General features: G+C 38.1%; 1 protein-coding gene across 9 annotated transcripts in view; it reads left to right on the forward strand.

Annotated features, from left to right (window-relative positions):
• The window catches only part of MCM8 (minichromosome maintenance 8 homologous recombination repair factor), a 59,504-nt gene that overhangs the window by 6,643 nt on the left and 36,243 nt on the right, over positions 1–16,618 (forward strand). For all 9 annotated transcript variants that reach the window (XM_070247433.1, XM_070247430.1, XM_070247431.1 and 6 more), the window contains 7 exons: positions 1,072–1,175; positions 1,957–2,155; positions 6,034–6,119; positions 10,345–10,496; positions 10,748–10,943; positions 15,075–15,105; positions 15,673–15,813. In XM_070247433.1, coding sequence (XP_070103534.1) covers positions 1,072–1,175; positions 1,957–2,155; positions 6,034–6,119; positions 10,345–10,496; positions 10,748–10,943; positions 15,075–15,105; positions 15,673–15,813 — 909 coding nt within the window. The remainder of the gene's footprint in view (positions 1–1,071; positions 1,176–1,956; positions 2,156–6,033; positions 6,120–10,344; positions 10,497–10,747; positions 10,944–15,074; positions 15,106–15,672; positions 15,814–16,618) is intronic.

Genomic DNA, 16,618 nt, shown 5'->3' on the forward strand with positions numbered 1-16,618 from the left:
CTAGAGCAGGGAGGTAGGGGATGCAGGCACAAGGAAGAGTTCATTACGAAGGTGTGTACACTGCTAGTAACCTGAGACCGGAACCTTGGCTGTTGTCGTCAGACTCATCTCAATCATCAGTTCTTCTTCTCCAAGTCACCACATCTTTTCAATTCTATTTCTAAAATGCCCACCTCTTTTCCATCCTTACTGTCTCTGTCTTAAGCCTTCATTACCTTTCCTAAATTGTTGCTATACATGATAAAACATGATCTGTCTTTGAAAACTGTGGTGACTCTTTACTGCCAAATGAAATCCAAAACCTTTATGAAGGGTTGAAGGCCTTCCATGGTCTAGTTCAACTTCCTCTCCCCACTGCTCGCCCTCATTCACTACCACGCAGCTAAACTGAGCTCTCTTCAGCATTCTCTCAATACTCCTACCTCTCACACATGCTGTCCATTCAGCACAGAATGCCCCTTGTGTTGGATGTCCAAGTCTTTTGTACCTAACTCAGTTGTCTCACTGTGAAACCTTTCTCATGATCCCTTTTCAAAATAGTATTTCGTCTGTAAATCTTTATGGTCCGTATGACAATTATAGCTATGTACGTGCATCTCATTTTCTCTCAGATTGTCAGCATACTGCTTTGTACACATGTAGATATTAAATATTTAATGTCAAATGCCAAGGGAGTGAATATTGGATATTTCAAAAGTCATCTTAATTGTGCTTATCTTAAGCAGTAAATGTAAAGAGGTAGAAGATATTTTTCACCAGAACCCATCCAGTAGGTAATAACTTTGGAGGCTGCTATAGGGACTTTTAATATTAGGTTTAGTTGGAACAGAAGGTAGCAGGCCAATGCTGGAGTTTTCCAATCCAGGGACAACAAAATCCCTGATAAAACGTAATCCACTATAAAATAAATAGTCATAATTAAATATCAGAGTTTTAAAGGGCTGTTAGAGTTCTGTTAATATTCTGTTCTGAGCTGTTTATACTCATAAGCTTCATATTCTCTACAAAAGACTTCTGCTTCAAGAAGATATTTTGTTTTCCAACTTTTGAGTAAATGTCTATCCTGTTTAGGTATTAACTAAGGACCTTGAAAGACACGCAGCTGAACTACAAGCTCAAGAAGGATTGTCTAGAGATGGGGAAACAATGGTAAATGTGCCACATATTCACGCAAGGTGAGGAATTTGCTGGTATTAAAGTATTATTTAGAATCAGGCGTTGGAGACTGTTTAAGAATGATAACCTTGTATTATAAAGCCAAAGAAATCAGTAAAAAGGGTATGATTTCTTTGCTGTCTCATTGGTCGTCACACTCAAGTGAACCCACTGAGAATTCTTGAAGATCATGACAGAAATAAACCTTTTCTGCCCAAATATGTTGATTTCCCAACCTGCATGCTTTTCTAAATGTTGATTTTGGATGTGTACTTATCAAGACTCTGCTGTTTAAATTTAGTAATCTGTGTAATACACTAAGTGGTGTGATTATATTTTGTTAAAATTACTAGGTTTCTACTAGACGCAGAGAGCAAATGGAATTTTGTTTTTCTTTAATTCATCTTTATTGTATTTTAAGATTTTAAATTCTCATTAGAAGAGGTAGCTGATCACCAGGGTTTTGTTTTTCCTTTCTAGAATTCATAGAAGACATTCCCTAACAGTTCTTGAATAAGAAGTTAGAAACTCAAAAGTTGCTGAATCTGTAGACTTTCTTTTTGGCATTGTTTTTTTCCTTTTTCCTTAGAGAACAGCCAGTGGTACAAGAAGAAAAGGGAAGATTTAGCATTTTTTATTTTTAAGAATGATTTAATTCTTGTGAAATTTCTGATGTGTAGGGATAATGTGGTTTGAGAATCCCATAGTTGCTCCTAAAAGGAACTTGTGAAAATACAGACAACCTCAACTTTCTGTTCACTTTAAATTCATAGATAAATATGTTCTTCTTTTTGTTTTTAGGGTTTACAACTATGAGCCCTTGACACAACTCAAAAATGTCCGAGCAAATTACTATGGCAAATACATTGCTTTGAGAGGGACAGTGGTCCGCGTCAGTAATATAAAGCCTCTTTGCACCAAGATGGCTTTTCTTTGTGGTGCATGTGGAGAAATTCAGAGTTTGTCTCTTCCAGATGGGAAATATAATCTTCCCACAAAGGTGATAATCATGTTCTTTAACTACTTCTTTATTTACCTTGGTAAAGAAGGCAAATCATTTTACAGAAAGCATTTCCCAATGTTTCTGAACATAGGGCTTATTTTTATTTTTTATTTTCAGTTTTTAAATTGTGATGTTGAAATTGTTAAAGATTTTGTTTACCTTGGTTCAGTTATCAATTTAAACGGAGACTGCAGCCAGGAAATCAAGAGAAGACTGTGACTTGGAAGGGCAGCAATGAAAGAATTAGGGAAGATCATCAAGTGTAAGGAAATGTCATTAGAAACTAAGGCCAAGATTATCCAGCCCCTTGTATTCCCAATTACTATGTACGAGTGCGAAAACTAAACAATGAAGGCTGACAGGAAAAAAATTGATTCATTTGAAATATGTGTTGGAGGAGAGGTCTGTGGATGTCCTGGACTATCAGAAAGACGAACAAATGGGTTCTAGAGCAAATTAAGCTTGACCTAGTGCTGGAGGCAAAAATGATAAATCTGAGACTGTCCTACTTTGGGCAGATCATGAGAAGGAAGGATTCTTTGGAAAAGACAATAATGCTGGGAAAAGTAGAAGGCAGCAGGAAAAGAGGAAGACCAAATGTGAGATGGATTGACTCCATAAAGGAAGCCATAGGCCTGAGTCTGCAGGAGCTGAGTAAGGCTGTTGAGGACAGGACATTGTGGACACCATTCATTCATAGGGTCACCAGGAGTTGGAGCCGACTTGACGGCACGTAACAACAGAACAGAAAAGAAAGAAAGAAAGAAAACATTCCTCTACCCACCTCCCAAAATTTACATTTTTCCAGCTCTAGATATATTTTTAAAGATATAAAGCAATTCTGATATACCCCTTGTTTGTACCATTCCCAAGAGCGATCATTATCCTGAAGTTAATGTAGATCCTTTCCATTCATATTTATATTTTGGCTTAATAGGAACAGACATCACGTTTTCTTTATTCTGCTGTTTGAAAGTGATATGTTCCTTTTTTCTTTAGTAACTTTTTTTAAACTATAGATTTTAAAACCATAGAAAAGTGTAGAGAATAGCTAACATCTGTATACCCACCATTATAAGTTAGTGAATATTAATATTTTGTGATTTTAGCTTCTTTTAACAAAAAATATTAAGTATGATAATTAAAGTTGAAGTCACTCTGTTCCCCGCCCTGGTTCCATTCACTTTGTTCCATCCTAGAGGCAGCTGTTATTCTGAAATTGGTATGTATGCTTCAAGTGCACGTTTTCGTACTTGCCTATATATGTAAGGCTTGTTTTGTTGTGTGTATTTACATAAGGGTATACTGAATGTAACATTCTGCAACTGTTTTTTTCACTTGGTTATTTGGGAGTCTACCTATCTTGATACATATGTAATTCTTTCATTTTTACTGTTGTGGAGTATTCTGTTAAATGAATAGCCACTATTTATCCATTCTCCTGGTGGATGTTTGTGTTGTTTCCAGTTTTTTACAATTAGAAATGATGCTGCAGAGAGCGTTCTTGTATGTCTCCTCAGCAAAGGAATTTCTCAGTTATAGGATATGCTTATTTTTAACTTTATTAGATGTAGCCAAATAACTTCCCAGAGTATTGGTCCCCACTTTACACCCCTACTGGTAGTATTAAGCAATTACCATTTCCCTATATTCTCATTAACACTTGGTGTGGTTAGACTTTTCAATTTTTGCCAGTCTGATGGGTATAAATTGGTATTTCATCTTTAATATGAACTTCTTTGATTTCTCTTATGGTTGAGCATCTTTTCACATCTTTATTGGCCATTCAGTTTCCTTATTGAATTTTCTGTTTATATCTTCTGTTCACTTTTATGTTTATCCTACTGAGAGTTCTTTATGTGTTCCAGATGCTAATCATTGATTATATTCATTACAGATATCTTTGCTCAGTCTTTGGTTTGTCTTTTAACTTTGTGGTGTATTTTTTGTTGTATAGTTTTACGTTTTGAGATGGTTAAATTAATCAGTCTTTTCCCTGATGACTTGTACATTTTATGTTCTGCTTAAGAAGGCATTCCTCACTTGAGCATTATACACATTTCTTACATTTTCTTCTAATACTTTTAAGTTTTGTTTTCTGTATGTAGATCTTTTGTCCATCTGGAATTTAATTTTGTGAATGGCATAAAGCTAGGGGTCTAATTTTTTTCTTTTAGGTGAAGAACCAGTTGTCACCATTTATTAATGAAGCCCTCTATTCCTACTGACATATAATGTTTCCTCTGTAATACACTGTGCTCCTGTAGACGTGTGAGTCTGTTTCATTTCACTGGTCCTGTCTCTGCTCTATGGAATTTTGTTTACATTGATCTTATTAAAACTTTTGATAAGGCGGGAGACTTGCAATATCTATTCTTCTTTTCCAGAGTTGCCTATCTCATCCTTGAACTTTAATAAATTTAACATTTATTAAATTTTTACTGAAATCAAAATTCCTAAGGCTTCCATCTCTTACCGGAAAAACAAGGTGTGTTAAATTCAGCTCTTGGTTCTGAATAATCAGTGGTGTTGATAAATGAGTGTTATCTCCTATTTGTCTGGGCTTACAGTTCAGGCACTGCCTTTAGCTTAGAGGCCAGAATTTAAATCCTGATTAAGTTGGATATTTTCTGTAAATAGCATTTGGTCAAGGTATTTCCACACCTACAATACAGTGGGTAGTAATGCAGACTTGTAAGATGAATGATAGTGTGAAGAGATTCTGCGTGGCTCTGCACTTCAGGGAATTGAAGTGATCAGAAAGATGCTTGTTCCAGGTGATCTCTGTTCCAGTCACTACTGTTGCATAACAACTCACACTAAAACTTAGTGGCTCAAAATAACAATCATTTTCTTACTTCTCCTGGTTTCTGTGGGTCAGGAGTTCAGGAGAACTGCTTGGCTGGGTAGTTCTTGCTCTAAGTCTCTTAGCGAGTTGTAGTCAGTTGTGGCTAGAGCTGGAACAGCAAGGGGCTGGAGTGACTGGGGCTGGCCAGGCATCTCTCCTTCATGTGGTCTTTCTGTGTGTGCTGGTTTTGACTTCTCACACACAGTGTGACAGCTGAGGACACTTGGTCTGCTCACATTGCTGCTGATAGTCAAGAGACAGGTCCAGCTGACAGGCAGAAATGGCTTTGCCTCTTTTGAGCTAACCGCAGAAGTCAAGCAGCATCACTTCTGTCACCTTCTGTTGGTTACAAAGTGAGTCACAGCCTCTCCAGATTCCAGGAGGGGGAAATTAGACTCTGTCTCTTGATGGGGGAGAGGCAAGGTTCTAGAAAGGCTCATGGGGAGATATTGTCGCAACCATATTTGGAAAATACAGTCTGCCACAATCTCCGAATTGGTAAATGCATCTCGAGGTCCGAACAGCAAACAAGTGACTTACAAAAACTTGAACGCAATTTACTTGTATGGTGAAAATTGCCTGTGGTACAATAGATATTATACTATACAAACAGTGCAAAAGGAGGCTAGATAGGAGAGCTGGAGATTAGAGAAGACCTAGGAAAGCCTTTTGAAAAGGAGAGGATTTGGGCTGGGTATGTGGGACTGGATGCGAGGGGGCATTCAAGGATTGGGAGGCAGCATGGGCGCAAAGGAAGAAACAAGTGTTTGGTGTGAGAGGTGAGTGAGGAGCCTTTCATACCCACAGTAGAAAGAGCAGTAGTCAAGTGGGACCAGCTGAGAAAGTGCCTTAAAAGCTTGTGATGCAGAAGGAAGTAGAAAGTCATCGCAGCTCTTAGTATATTTTTCTTTAATACCATTGTGAGACAAACTTTGGAAACAACATTAAATGAAGCATTTTAACTGGAATTTTCCTGAGATGTGATTGTAGTTTATCAAAATCTGAATGTGAATTAATCTTGTTGCAGTGTCCTGTGCCTGTGTGTCGAGGGAAGTCATTTACTGCTCTCCGTAGCTCTCCTCTCACAGTTACGATGGACTGGCAGTCAATCAAGTAAGCAATCAGACTATTAAATAAAAGGCAGGTTTTAGATCTCTCTTACTGCCGAGTAAATCTATAATATTCCTGTGTTATACTGTGATTCTTACCTGTAGACAGTGACAAAGTGTATAATAAAACGTTTGATTGAGTTTATGTGTTGAAATAATTGTTTTTATGTGAAATTTGTTTTAATCAGATTCCAGGAAGGATTTAGTGTGCAAGTATTATGTCCTTTTGCTCCTGAGAAATAGTTTTTTTGTGTGAGTCATTGAACTGGGTGTAGACCATAAGCAAAACTGCGTGATTCGTTCCATTATGAGCTGTGATTGAAATAATGTTTCGAAGTTTTAAAATAAGGAATCCCTTAGAAATGGGCATGTTTCATTTCATGTTCTCACTATCCATGAGGCATTTTACTATAGGTGTTTAAAAAAAAAGGCTGTATTTTTGCAAGTCAGATAGTTTTCAGTGTGTGTGTCTTTTTAATCCAACAATTTATTCCATTTTTTCTGGCTGTAGTCTTGTAACTCATCCCTAAATATAAAATAATGGCTAGTTTTGAAGTCAGAGTGCTATCCAGGAAACCTGGCTGAAATAGGAGATGGTCTTAAAAAACTAAAAACCTAGGGAAGAAGTGAGGTAGATTGCTACCAAGCCCTGTCCTAGCTTCTCCTCCTTTGCCCTGTAAAAACCAAGATCAACATAGATAATAATTGACTGTGCACTATGCTAAGATCTTTACAAACACTCCATTTTATAAAAGAAGTGTTTAAGACTCCTAAGTGTGATTATGTGCCCTATGAGTGGGGGAGCCTGGTTTCCAGGCCACATCTGTAAGGACTTTCACCACTGAAGGAGGTGATGAGGGCCTCAGAAGTGCTGTAATGTTCACAATAGCATAGATGCAGAGAAGATCCAGGGTAATTTAATTATTGGAACAAAATCTCTTTGCTTTCATGTAAAAACAGCAGACAAGGAAATAGGTTTAAATATTTTAATTGGATTTGAATGATGGTCTCCTAATATTAGAAAATCAAACTTAGGGGTAGATGATTGAGAAAGGGAGGCCATCTTGAATCTTTAAAAGTAAGATATTGCTCAAGTTCCTTTTAAATGAGTAAGTTATAGTAAAACTTTGTTCATGCATGATTAGTTTACATAATTGTTTTATTCTATCAATATGTAGATATATAAAATGACTTTTTGCTCTAGAAGAAAGGTCTCCTTCCTGTCACATATAGTAAATTCAATTTCTTTTTTTCCTAAGGCTTAACTTGGGGTGGCTATGAGGAATTACATTATTGTTTCTTGACTAGTGCATTGAAGCATTTGGATGCACAAGGTGACAGCCTTACAGTGTCTTTCAAAAGCCTTAGAGTTGCAGCAGTCCCAGCTCTAGGACTTCATTTGATGAAAACAATCATGATATGTGCAGAAATAGCTTGCTGAAAGTGTGCTTTCCCAGTGTTGATGGCAAAATATTGGGAACAGCCTGAACATCTGAAGAAAATATTATAAGGAGGATGGTACAGTGGATTATTGTGTACCCACTAAATAAGATATTGCAGGACAGTATTTTGAAATGACAGCAAAAAATGTTTACAGTATATTTAATGATAAAGCAGGTCATAGAATGTTATCTAGTATACAGTGCTGACTTTAACTTTGTTTAAAAAAAAGAAAAAGACTACTGGCAAGAAATACAAAAACATGTTGAGAGTGTATTCTCTGGGAAATGAAATTAGAGTAATTGTTATTTTTTTCTTTCTGTTTATCTGTGTTTTTATAATTTTCTAAAGGTGACACAGAGAAATACATGTTAAATGAGAAAAGTCTAAAAATCTAATTTTTTAAAGGAAGACGATCTTAACGTGTGTCATTCTGAGACTTCTTATTGTGGTCCCTCAGTGTTTGAATGTGCGTTGAGGACGATGGTGGCAGGTAACCATGAAACAGCGTTTGAAGTAGTGCAGGTTAGGTGATGCTAGTGCCTGGCCACGACGTGAAAAGAATTGGGAGGCTAATCCAGATGTGTGATGAATGTATTCCAAAGTTGTTATTTTAATGTTCAATCATTATACTTATGTTCATTATTTAAGTGATTAGATTAAAAAGTTTTAAAATAATACAGATAATGTTTTTAAAAACTCAGTCAGTATAGAGGGCCACAGTTCCCACAACTTCTTGTTGCCTTATGCATAATTTGTCTCTCTGTCTCTCTCTTTTTTTCGCTGGGAAAGAGTGGCCCTGACCTAACATCTGTTGCCAATCTTCCTCTTTTTTTTTCCCCCTCCCCAAAGCCCCAGTACATAGTTGTATATTCTAGTTGTAAGTCCTAGTTCTTCGATGTGATGTGCCGCCACAGCCTAGCTACTGACAGACAAGTAGTGTGGTTCTGTGCCCGGGAACAGAACCTGGGCTGGCGAAGCGGAGTGTGCCAAACTTTAACCACTAGGCCATCAGGGCTGGCTTGCCTTATACATAATTTTAGGTAACATTCTTACATCTCTTTGTTCATTCGCTTTACTCATCCAGTCTGTGAGTTGAGCATTAGGGATGTACTTGCTTTCACTTCTCCCCCTTACACCTCTAGACTTTTCTCAGCTATGATGTTGCTTTTAAACGGTCAAGGTTTACCTTCTGTTTTCTAGTTATAATTGCCTTCCATGTTTTATTTATAGGTCTTGTCTAACAAGAACAATAGCATTTATATTTTTATGATAATGGAAATATTGTTCAACAGAGTCATATAAGGTGATCACATGCCAAGAAAAGGAAATATAATTTATGTCACTGGGTTGTTTTTTGCCCCTCAGAGGAAATGATCTAAGTGTTAAAATCAAAATGGATTATCTTTTCTTATACTCCACTGAATTATCTTATATTTTAGTGTGTTTCATATTTGGACTGTAATTTTGTCACTTTTCCCATTCTTTGTAATCTTTTTTGTCCATAGTGTCCTGAAACAGTCAGAGCCCATCTAATTGTGTCTTCATCCTGCTTGACACGGATTGGTCCTTTTCTTCTAGAGTTGTCTTCAACTGTAGAATATCTGTTTTCTCTCTTTGGGCTTCCTATCGGAGGCATTCATTGGATTGTTCATCTGTCTTTTAACTTTTCCCTCACCTTTGTTTTCTTTGTGCTGTTTTCTCAATTTCTTTGGCTTTTTCTTGTATCCTTCTATAAATGTTTGATTTTTATATATGTATTTTTAATTTTCCTGATCTTACACTTGTTTTCCAATGGTTCCTTTTTTAGTAGCTATTCTTGTTTTATGATGATAACATTTTCTCAAAAACTCAAGGCAGTTTTTTGTTTTTAATGCTCTTCTCCTTCCTGAATTATTGCCATTTCATTCTCAAATATCCGATGAAGAATGAGAAATTATTTGGAGTAGGTAGGATAGATATCCTTTGCTATTTTGTATGTAAGAGTTTTTCCTCACAACTAGATAAGAAGGTAGGGTTTTGACCATCAAGTTTTGCTTTCTGAATGTGTTTTGAATTCTAGTTAAGCTCCTCAGATGCCAGAATGAGGAGGGGGCTTTATTCTTGAGCTCTAGTATCCTCACTGGACGCCTTAGCTCCCCTCAGAGAGAGGATGGTCCATTTCCTCAGAACAGTGCCCTGGTTTTTGCCAGATAGTAAAGCCTAATGGCTTTGCTGGAATGCCCTCATTCCTCCCCTACCCACCTGTCCACCCACCTTCCAGGAAAATTCTGAACAGCTCTCTCTGGCTTATCTTTCAGTTGATTAACCTGTTTTCTTTTAGCTATCCACTTCCACTCTCCATTCCTGACAATTCCAACTTAGAAATGTGTCTAGCAGTCTGCTAAGAACATTGGCTCCCACTTGTCTTGTACCCTTGTAACTTTTTCCTGTGTGTATTCTGGACTTCATTTTGTTTTATCTATCAATACTTGCCCATTTGCTGTTTTCTAAAATTTCATTAATATCTCATTTGTTGATGACACCTCTGCATGCCCCCAAACTTCCCTTCACTCATTTAGTAACTGTCATTTGGTGGACATTTTGGAGGGAGGGTAGGCAAATGCAGGCACTCATCCTGCCATCCTTAATTGGAAACTGCTGAAGTAATTTTAGATACACCATTGAACTTCTTATTTTTACTTATCTGCCCTTTATCTAGCTCAGCACCGTGTGGACCCTGAATAATATGTTGAAAAAATAACCCAAAGTCATCAGATGTACTGACTGAAAATGATTTAACCCTTTAGGATCCAAGAGCTGATGTCTGACGATCAGCGAGAAGCAGGTCGGATTCCACGGACGATAGAATGTGAGCTTGTTCATGATCTGGTGGATAGCTGTGTCCCGGGAGACACAGTGACTATTACTGGAGTTGTCAAAGTCTCAAACGCTGAAGAAGGTTTGGTATAACTCTTTCCTCATTTTGATTGTCCCTCAGTAATTTGTCAGCCTCTGTCTTTTCTCTTTTTAAGATACTGCTGAATCTCTACTAATTTAGGAAATTCCTTGTTTTTACATAAGGTGAAACTTTTCCTCCAAAATAAATGTTTATTTGTAGCTCACTGTGCCTTTCTTTTACATTCTACTTGAATCTTTGTAGGGAAAATGAAAGTACCAATTATTTGTTATTTTGTGCTTTGAAATTCACAGGTTCTCGAAATAAGAATGACAAATGCATGTTCCTGTTGTACATTGAAGCAAATTCTGTTAGCAATAGCAAAGGACAGAAAACAAAGGCTTCCCAGGATGGGTGTAAGCACGCAACAATGATGGAGTTCTCACTTAAAGACCTTTATGCCATCCAAGAGATTCAAGCTGAAGAACGCCTGTTTAAACTCATTGTCAAGTATGTGTGAGGTTATCTGAAGTTTTCTTACAAATGTGCATGTTGGGGGTGCTCTTGGCTTAGTAACAAAAAACCAGTTAAAATGGTTGCAAACTATTATTCATGGGCCAAATCCAGCTCACCACCCATGAGCTAAGAATGGTTTTGACAGTTTTTAGTAGCTGAAAAAAATCAAAAGAGGAATATTTCATGACCCACAAAATTATATGAAATTCAGATTTCAGTGTTTGCAGATAAACTTTTATTGGAACACAGTGTAGGGGAGGAAGACATTTCCTCTACCCTCTCTGGCTGGAGAACGAATTAAATTCACATGAGGCAGAATAGCAGGAGAAAATTAAACAAAGCTTTATAAGATGTATACATGGGAGAGGCTCAGGCAAGCTGAGCAACTCGCCAAAATGGCTGAAGCCCCCACCTTAAATATCATGTCCAGCTAAAGACAAAGAAGGATGTTGGGGGTGGGGGGAGTCAGTTACAGGAGGTTACCAGAAACAGGAATAAGATTATTATGCAGATTTAAGTCTTTGCATTCTGTATTGATAGGAGTTTCTAGAGATAAGGTCATCCCCATTCTTCCTGGCACAGAGAGGGAGGCACCTTTATAGATGGAGATTTCCTTTACAATGTAAATGTCTCCTAACAAAGGGCAAGCAAGTTCTACTTTTCAGTTGCTTTCCTGTCTGCAAAGTAACCAGGCCTAAATAATCATCATACCAAAGAGACATATCTTGGGGTGGCCAATTCCAGGCCCCCACAACAGCCACAGTCATTCATTTATGTAGTGTCTGGCTGCTTTTGACCTGCAACAGGAGAGTTGAGTACTGACAACAGAGAACCAATGGCTCATAGATATTTACTGTCTGGTCCTTTACTGGAAAGTTTGCTGATCTCTAGTTTAAACAATATTTACTGTGTCCCACAAGAAGTTGGTTACTCAACAGAAGAGTAATGGGACTGTGAATTCCAAAGCGATTTCAGTTAGTTGTGTGTATATATGTAGGAGGTGGGTTAAGTTTTCTTATTTTATTGTGGTAACATTCGTATATAACATTAAGTAACTTCCAGGTAAACAACATTATAATTTGACATCGGTATATACTACAAAGTAATCACCACCAAAAGGATTTTTACTTTTAAAAAGCAGAGAAGATTCACTTAGAAATCATTTACATTGAATAAGTATTTCATAATGATGAGGATTATTTTAGGCTGTTTACCTTTAAAACTGCAGATGAGAAGGAAGCTCTGAGGACTGGAATTAGCTTGCCCTTTGATAAGAGACATCTGCATTTGTGAAGGAAGTCTCCATCTGTGGGGGTGTCTCCCTCTCTGCACCAGGAGGAAGGTGGGATGGCCTTATCTCTGGAAACTCTTAATGGGGAAGGCAAGGACTTAAGTTGTTTACTGTCTGGTAACCTCATGTAACTGACCCCCCCCCCCAACATCCTCCTTTGTCTTTAGCTGAAGATAATAATTAAGTGGTGGCTTCTGCCATTTACTTAATCTGGTTTGATTCTTATCTAAAAGTTATTGGACCACCCAATAACCAGAGCCTACCCGCACTGATACCATCTTAACAACTCTTTTTACATATTCTTTCCTTTGTCTTGTAAAGAGATAACTCACATAACTATGCCTTAAATTTAGCCTTACTCTCCACCCATGTTTGCAGCATCAGCAGCGGTGGCAGCAGCAGTTTCTCCTGCCCGTGGGTCCTGTCCCCACACAGCAGCTCTGGCTGCCCATGGGTCCTGTCTCCATGCCAGCAGCAGCAGCAGTGGCAGCAGCAGCTCCTCCTGCCTGTGGGTCTTGTCCCCACACAGCATCTCTGACTGCCCATGGGTCCTGTCCCCATGCTATTCCACACTAGTCTCTAAATAAAAGAACACTACTGCTAGACCTTGAGAGTCCAAGAAATCTTTCTTTCGACTCCTTGGCTCACCGAACCCACATCAATAATATTCTTTTATTTCCATGTTATTGCCACGCAGTAGAGAAGAATGAAAGTAGAGGCACTTTTGCTTTAGAGGTGAGGAGGTTTTTTGAGGACTAAGTTGGAATCCTGTGTTAGCCACTTCCAGTGTGATCTGGGGGACCTAATTTCTCCTTCATTTTATCACCTTAAAATGGAAATTATAATACCTACCTTAGAAGACTGTTTTGAAGATTAACTGAGATTTTATAATGTAGCTAACATAATTAATACAATGTGCTGTTATTTTGATAGTTTTTTGACAATTTTTGGGATAATTTTGAAGAAATAGGGGAAACGAGAGTGACCAAATAGTAGCTGTACCTAAGAGAGGTAGAGAACTGAGGTTTTGAAATGCATTGTATTAGAAAAATTGATTTTGTCATGCTTTCCTGTTTATCTAGGCTGTGGGCTCCAGGAGAATTTGACACTTTTTCTCTCTGCCTATAATATTTCAATTAGCTGACTGAGGAAAGTATAAGTTCCTCAGGAGTTCTTTGTCCTTATACCCTCAGAGACTTTCTGTGAATAGATCGCCATCAAACCCACCCTGGGAGAGGGTGCTGTGAGCTAGGGTGGGAGTGTGATAGGTGATGGTGTGGTGAGGTCTGTGAGCAGGGGCTGAGGAGCAGCTGGATTGAGGATCAAAGTACCTCTTTGATTGGTTCCTCATACCAGTTATAAGTAAAAATGAACGTTTGCAGTGCTCCTTCTTCTGCCATACTTGTGGAAGATGAGTTAGTACCAAAATCTTGGTTTTCTTCCCACAGTTTGCTTTTACCTTTTAGTTCTAAGTTTGTGGTTTCAACATCAAAACTAGAGTTTCTCATGGTCCTCCGTTTGTTAATCTTGCAGGGATTGGCAAACTAGGCAGGCTGCCTGTTTTTGTAAATAAAGTTTCATTAGAACACAGCCCCATTTACATATTACATGTTACATATCATTTACATATTGTTGATGGTTGCCTTCACGCAAGTTGAGTAGTTGTGAGCAAGACAATTAAACTGAAAACATTTACTTGCTGGTCCTTTAAGAAAAAGTGGGTTGACCCTTGCCAGGTTAACAAAAAATGAAGGACCATGAAAGGAGAATGAAGAAGACAGTGGAAGGTTATATTTTAGTTGAGGTTCCTTCAGGATCAGTGATTTGGGTAAGCGTAGAATATTTGGGAGGTGATTCCCAGAGATACTGGTAGGGGAATGGTGAAGTAAGACAGAGAAGGAATGGCAGTCAATGTATGTGCCTTAATGAACAGGTTACTACTGGCATCCGGGCATTAATCCCTCTGAGGCCTCTGGGACACTAGACTGTGTAGAACTAACCTCGGTATTTTTCCACCTAAGGGTCTAGATTTGGGGCTGCTCCTGGGAACATTAGCCACCCCAGCACTTCCAGCCTGCCCAGCCTGTCTGCTGACGATGCTTCTGTGGCCATAGAGAGCCATTCAGCAGACACGTGCAGTGCTTGCTAGGAAGCCAACAGTGATTATGCAGGAACATGCTGAACAATGAGTGCCAAGGGCATGTGGCAGGACATCAACTTCTGGGTTTACATAATTAAAAGGGGTGATGATTCTTAGTCTCCTCCTGATTGTATCTCTTCCACCCTGTTCATTTTTGTTTGTTCCTTGTTTATACAATTGATAAATATAAATATACTTTATATTCATATGTGGTCCTATTTATTCTCATCCTTTGAATTCAACTGAAAAAATGAGATTTTATCTTAAAATATTATGTACTCAGTTCACTCTTTAGTGTCCGTCTTTCAATGACTTGCGTGCACAGGTCTAAAGATGTTTGTTTACATAAAATACAATATAATTCTGTATCCTATAGTGGAAGATCATAATTATGATGCATTTTAAAGGTTAGTAATGTAAAAATATCAACAGTTTACATGGTTACTTTAAAATGCTTTGCAAATATCCTGTCTCCCTTACACAGGCACAATTTTTAGAGCATTCTTCTCTTTATAGATTAACCAAGAATTTTCTGTTAGAATAAAATTTGTTGAGTTGTTTGAGGAGATGCAAATTTTTTATTTTTGTCTCTTTTTGATGCTAAATAAAGCAAGTTAAGCAAATTGTAAAGTATATCTTCTAATACATCAATGAAGTGTAAATTAGAATTTATAAGTTGTATTCTGTTTTTCAGCTCGCTTTGTCCTGTCATTTTTGGCCATGAAGTAAGTATTTTACTTCATTTTTGCTCAAAAATATATAAAATCGACAATGATAAAATATAAGTAGTTCACAAAAAATAGCTAGTTTCTGTTGGCCAGTTATGCATATTTTAATATGACTCGTTGTGCTCCGTAAATAAATGATGTGAAAGGCAAACTACAGCCCCTTGTAATGAAAAGCTGCTTACTGACTAAAGTTAATAGGAATGGGCTTTTTGAAGTGACTCTGGACACTGTAAATGTTAAAGCAGAAGCTAACAAATATTTTTCATTTTTGTGGAATGGATTCATGCCTTGTCAGGTAGGTCTTCACTCAGCGACTTTTAAGATACTGCTCTGATTTTATGTGCTTTCTAGTTTTTGCTTTTTAATCATTTACATTATAGAAGTTTATGTTATTAGACTTACTTTCCTTAGAAAAGGAGTAAAGTTCAATCACACTTTGAAAAAAAACCTTGAAACAAATAAATGTTGTAAACATAGAAGGAGGAGCAGGAGCAGCCCTCTTGCTAGTCATCTTTATGTCTTTCTCACTTCCGGTTTTTCTTTTCTTCTTCTTTCACACTTGAGCTTGTTAAAGCAGGTTTGGCATTAGCGCTCTTTGGCGGAAGCCAGAAATATGCAGATGACAAAAACAGAATTCCAATTCGAGGAGACCCACATGTCCTCGTTGTGGGAGACCCAGGCTTGGGAAAGAGTCAGATGCTACAGGTAGGAGGTCAATCATTTAGTATTTGAGCTTTTGCTTATAAAATGCGTGAATTTTCTCAAAGCACATAGTGATTATGCTCCAGAGGATATAGTTTGTCTGGCGGGATAAGTGAATTGGGGTTTGTGTGAGTAGTATGTAACTTGTATCTGACCAACCTTTCAAATTGAGCCAGTCGTCTGTCACACAGGCTGCACGGGCATGCTGATGTGTGGAGACATCAACCATTATGAAACATTAGCCATTTCTCTAACCCCTTCTTTTGTATCCAGCATTGCTTGGCTAGTCTTTGTTGTTGTGACCTTACCTATGAACAGAGCAGTTCAAGAAAGTAAAGCAGGGTCCTCTATTCTCTCTTCACACAACTGCATGCATACTGTACTGGGCTTTAAGAACAGTCTGATAAGGGTAAGAGATTGGTCCATATACATCTCTACTGCATCCGAGTCCAAAGCAAGGCAACTTCTGTGACCAGTCCATTGTTGGTCCCCAAGAAGTTTCTGCCTCTGCCAGTCGGAGCCTGGTGATTCTTCCCTCCAGGGCTTATGATGGCCCTAGAAGTTGCTGCTTGTTCAAATGCTTATGGTTTCCTTGGAATGACACTGGAAAGCAAGACATAATGTCCTTTCTAAGAATGCCCATGTTCTCCCTCCATACCCCCTTGCCCGATGTAGAAAAATGTGACCAGACCAGGGGCTTCCTGGCTCTTTGGTAAATTTTAGTCCTGTGGCCACTGAATCTTTGTCCAAGTGCTGGGAACCCTGGCTGCGTGTCAGAGTCACCTTTGGAGTTCTTTGAAAATACTGT

Source organism: Equus caballus, chromosome 22 (genome assembly GCF_041296265.1).
Source record: "Equus caballus isolate H_3958 breed thoroughbred chromosome 22, TB-T2T, whole genome shotgun sequence".
NCBI classification, from domain to species: Eukaryota; Metazoa; Chordata; class Mammalia; order Perissodactyla; family Equidae; genus Equus; species Equus caballus.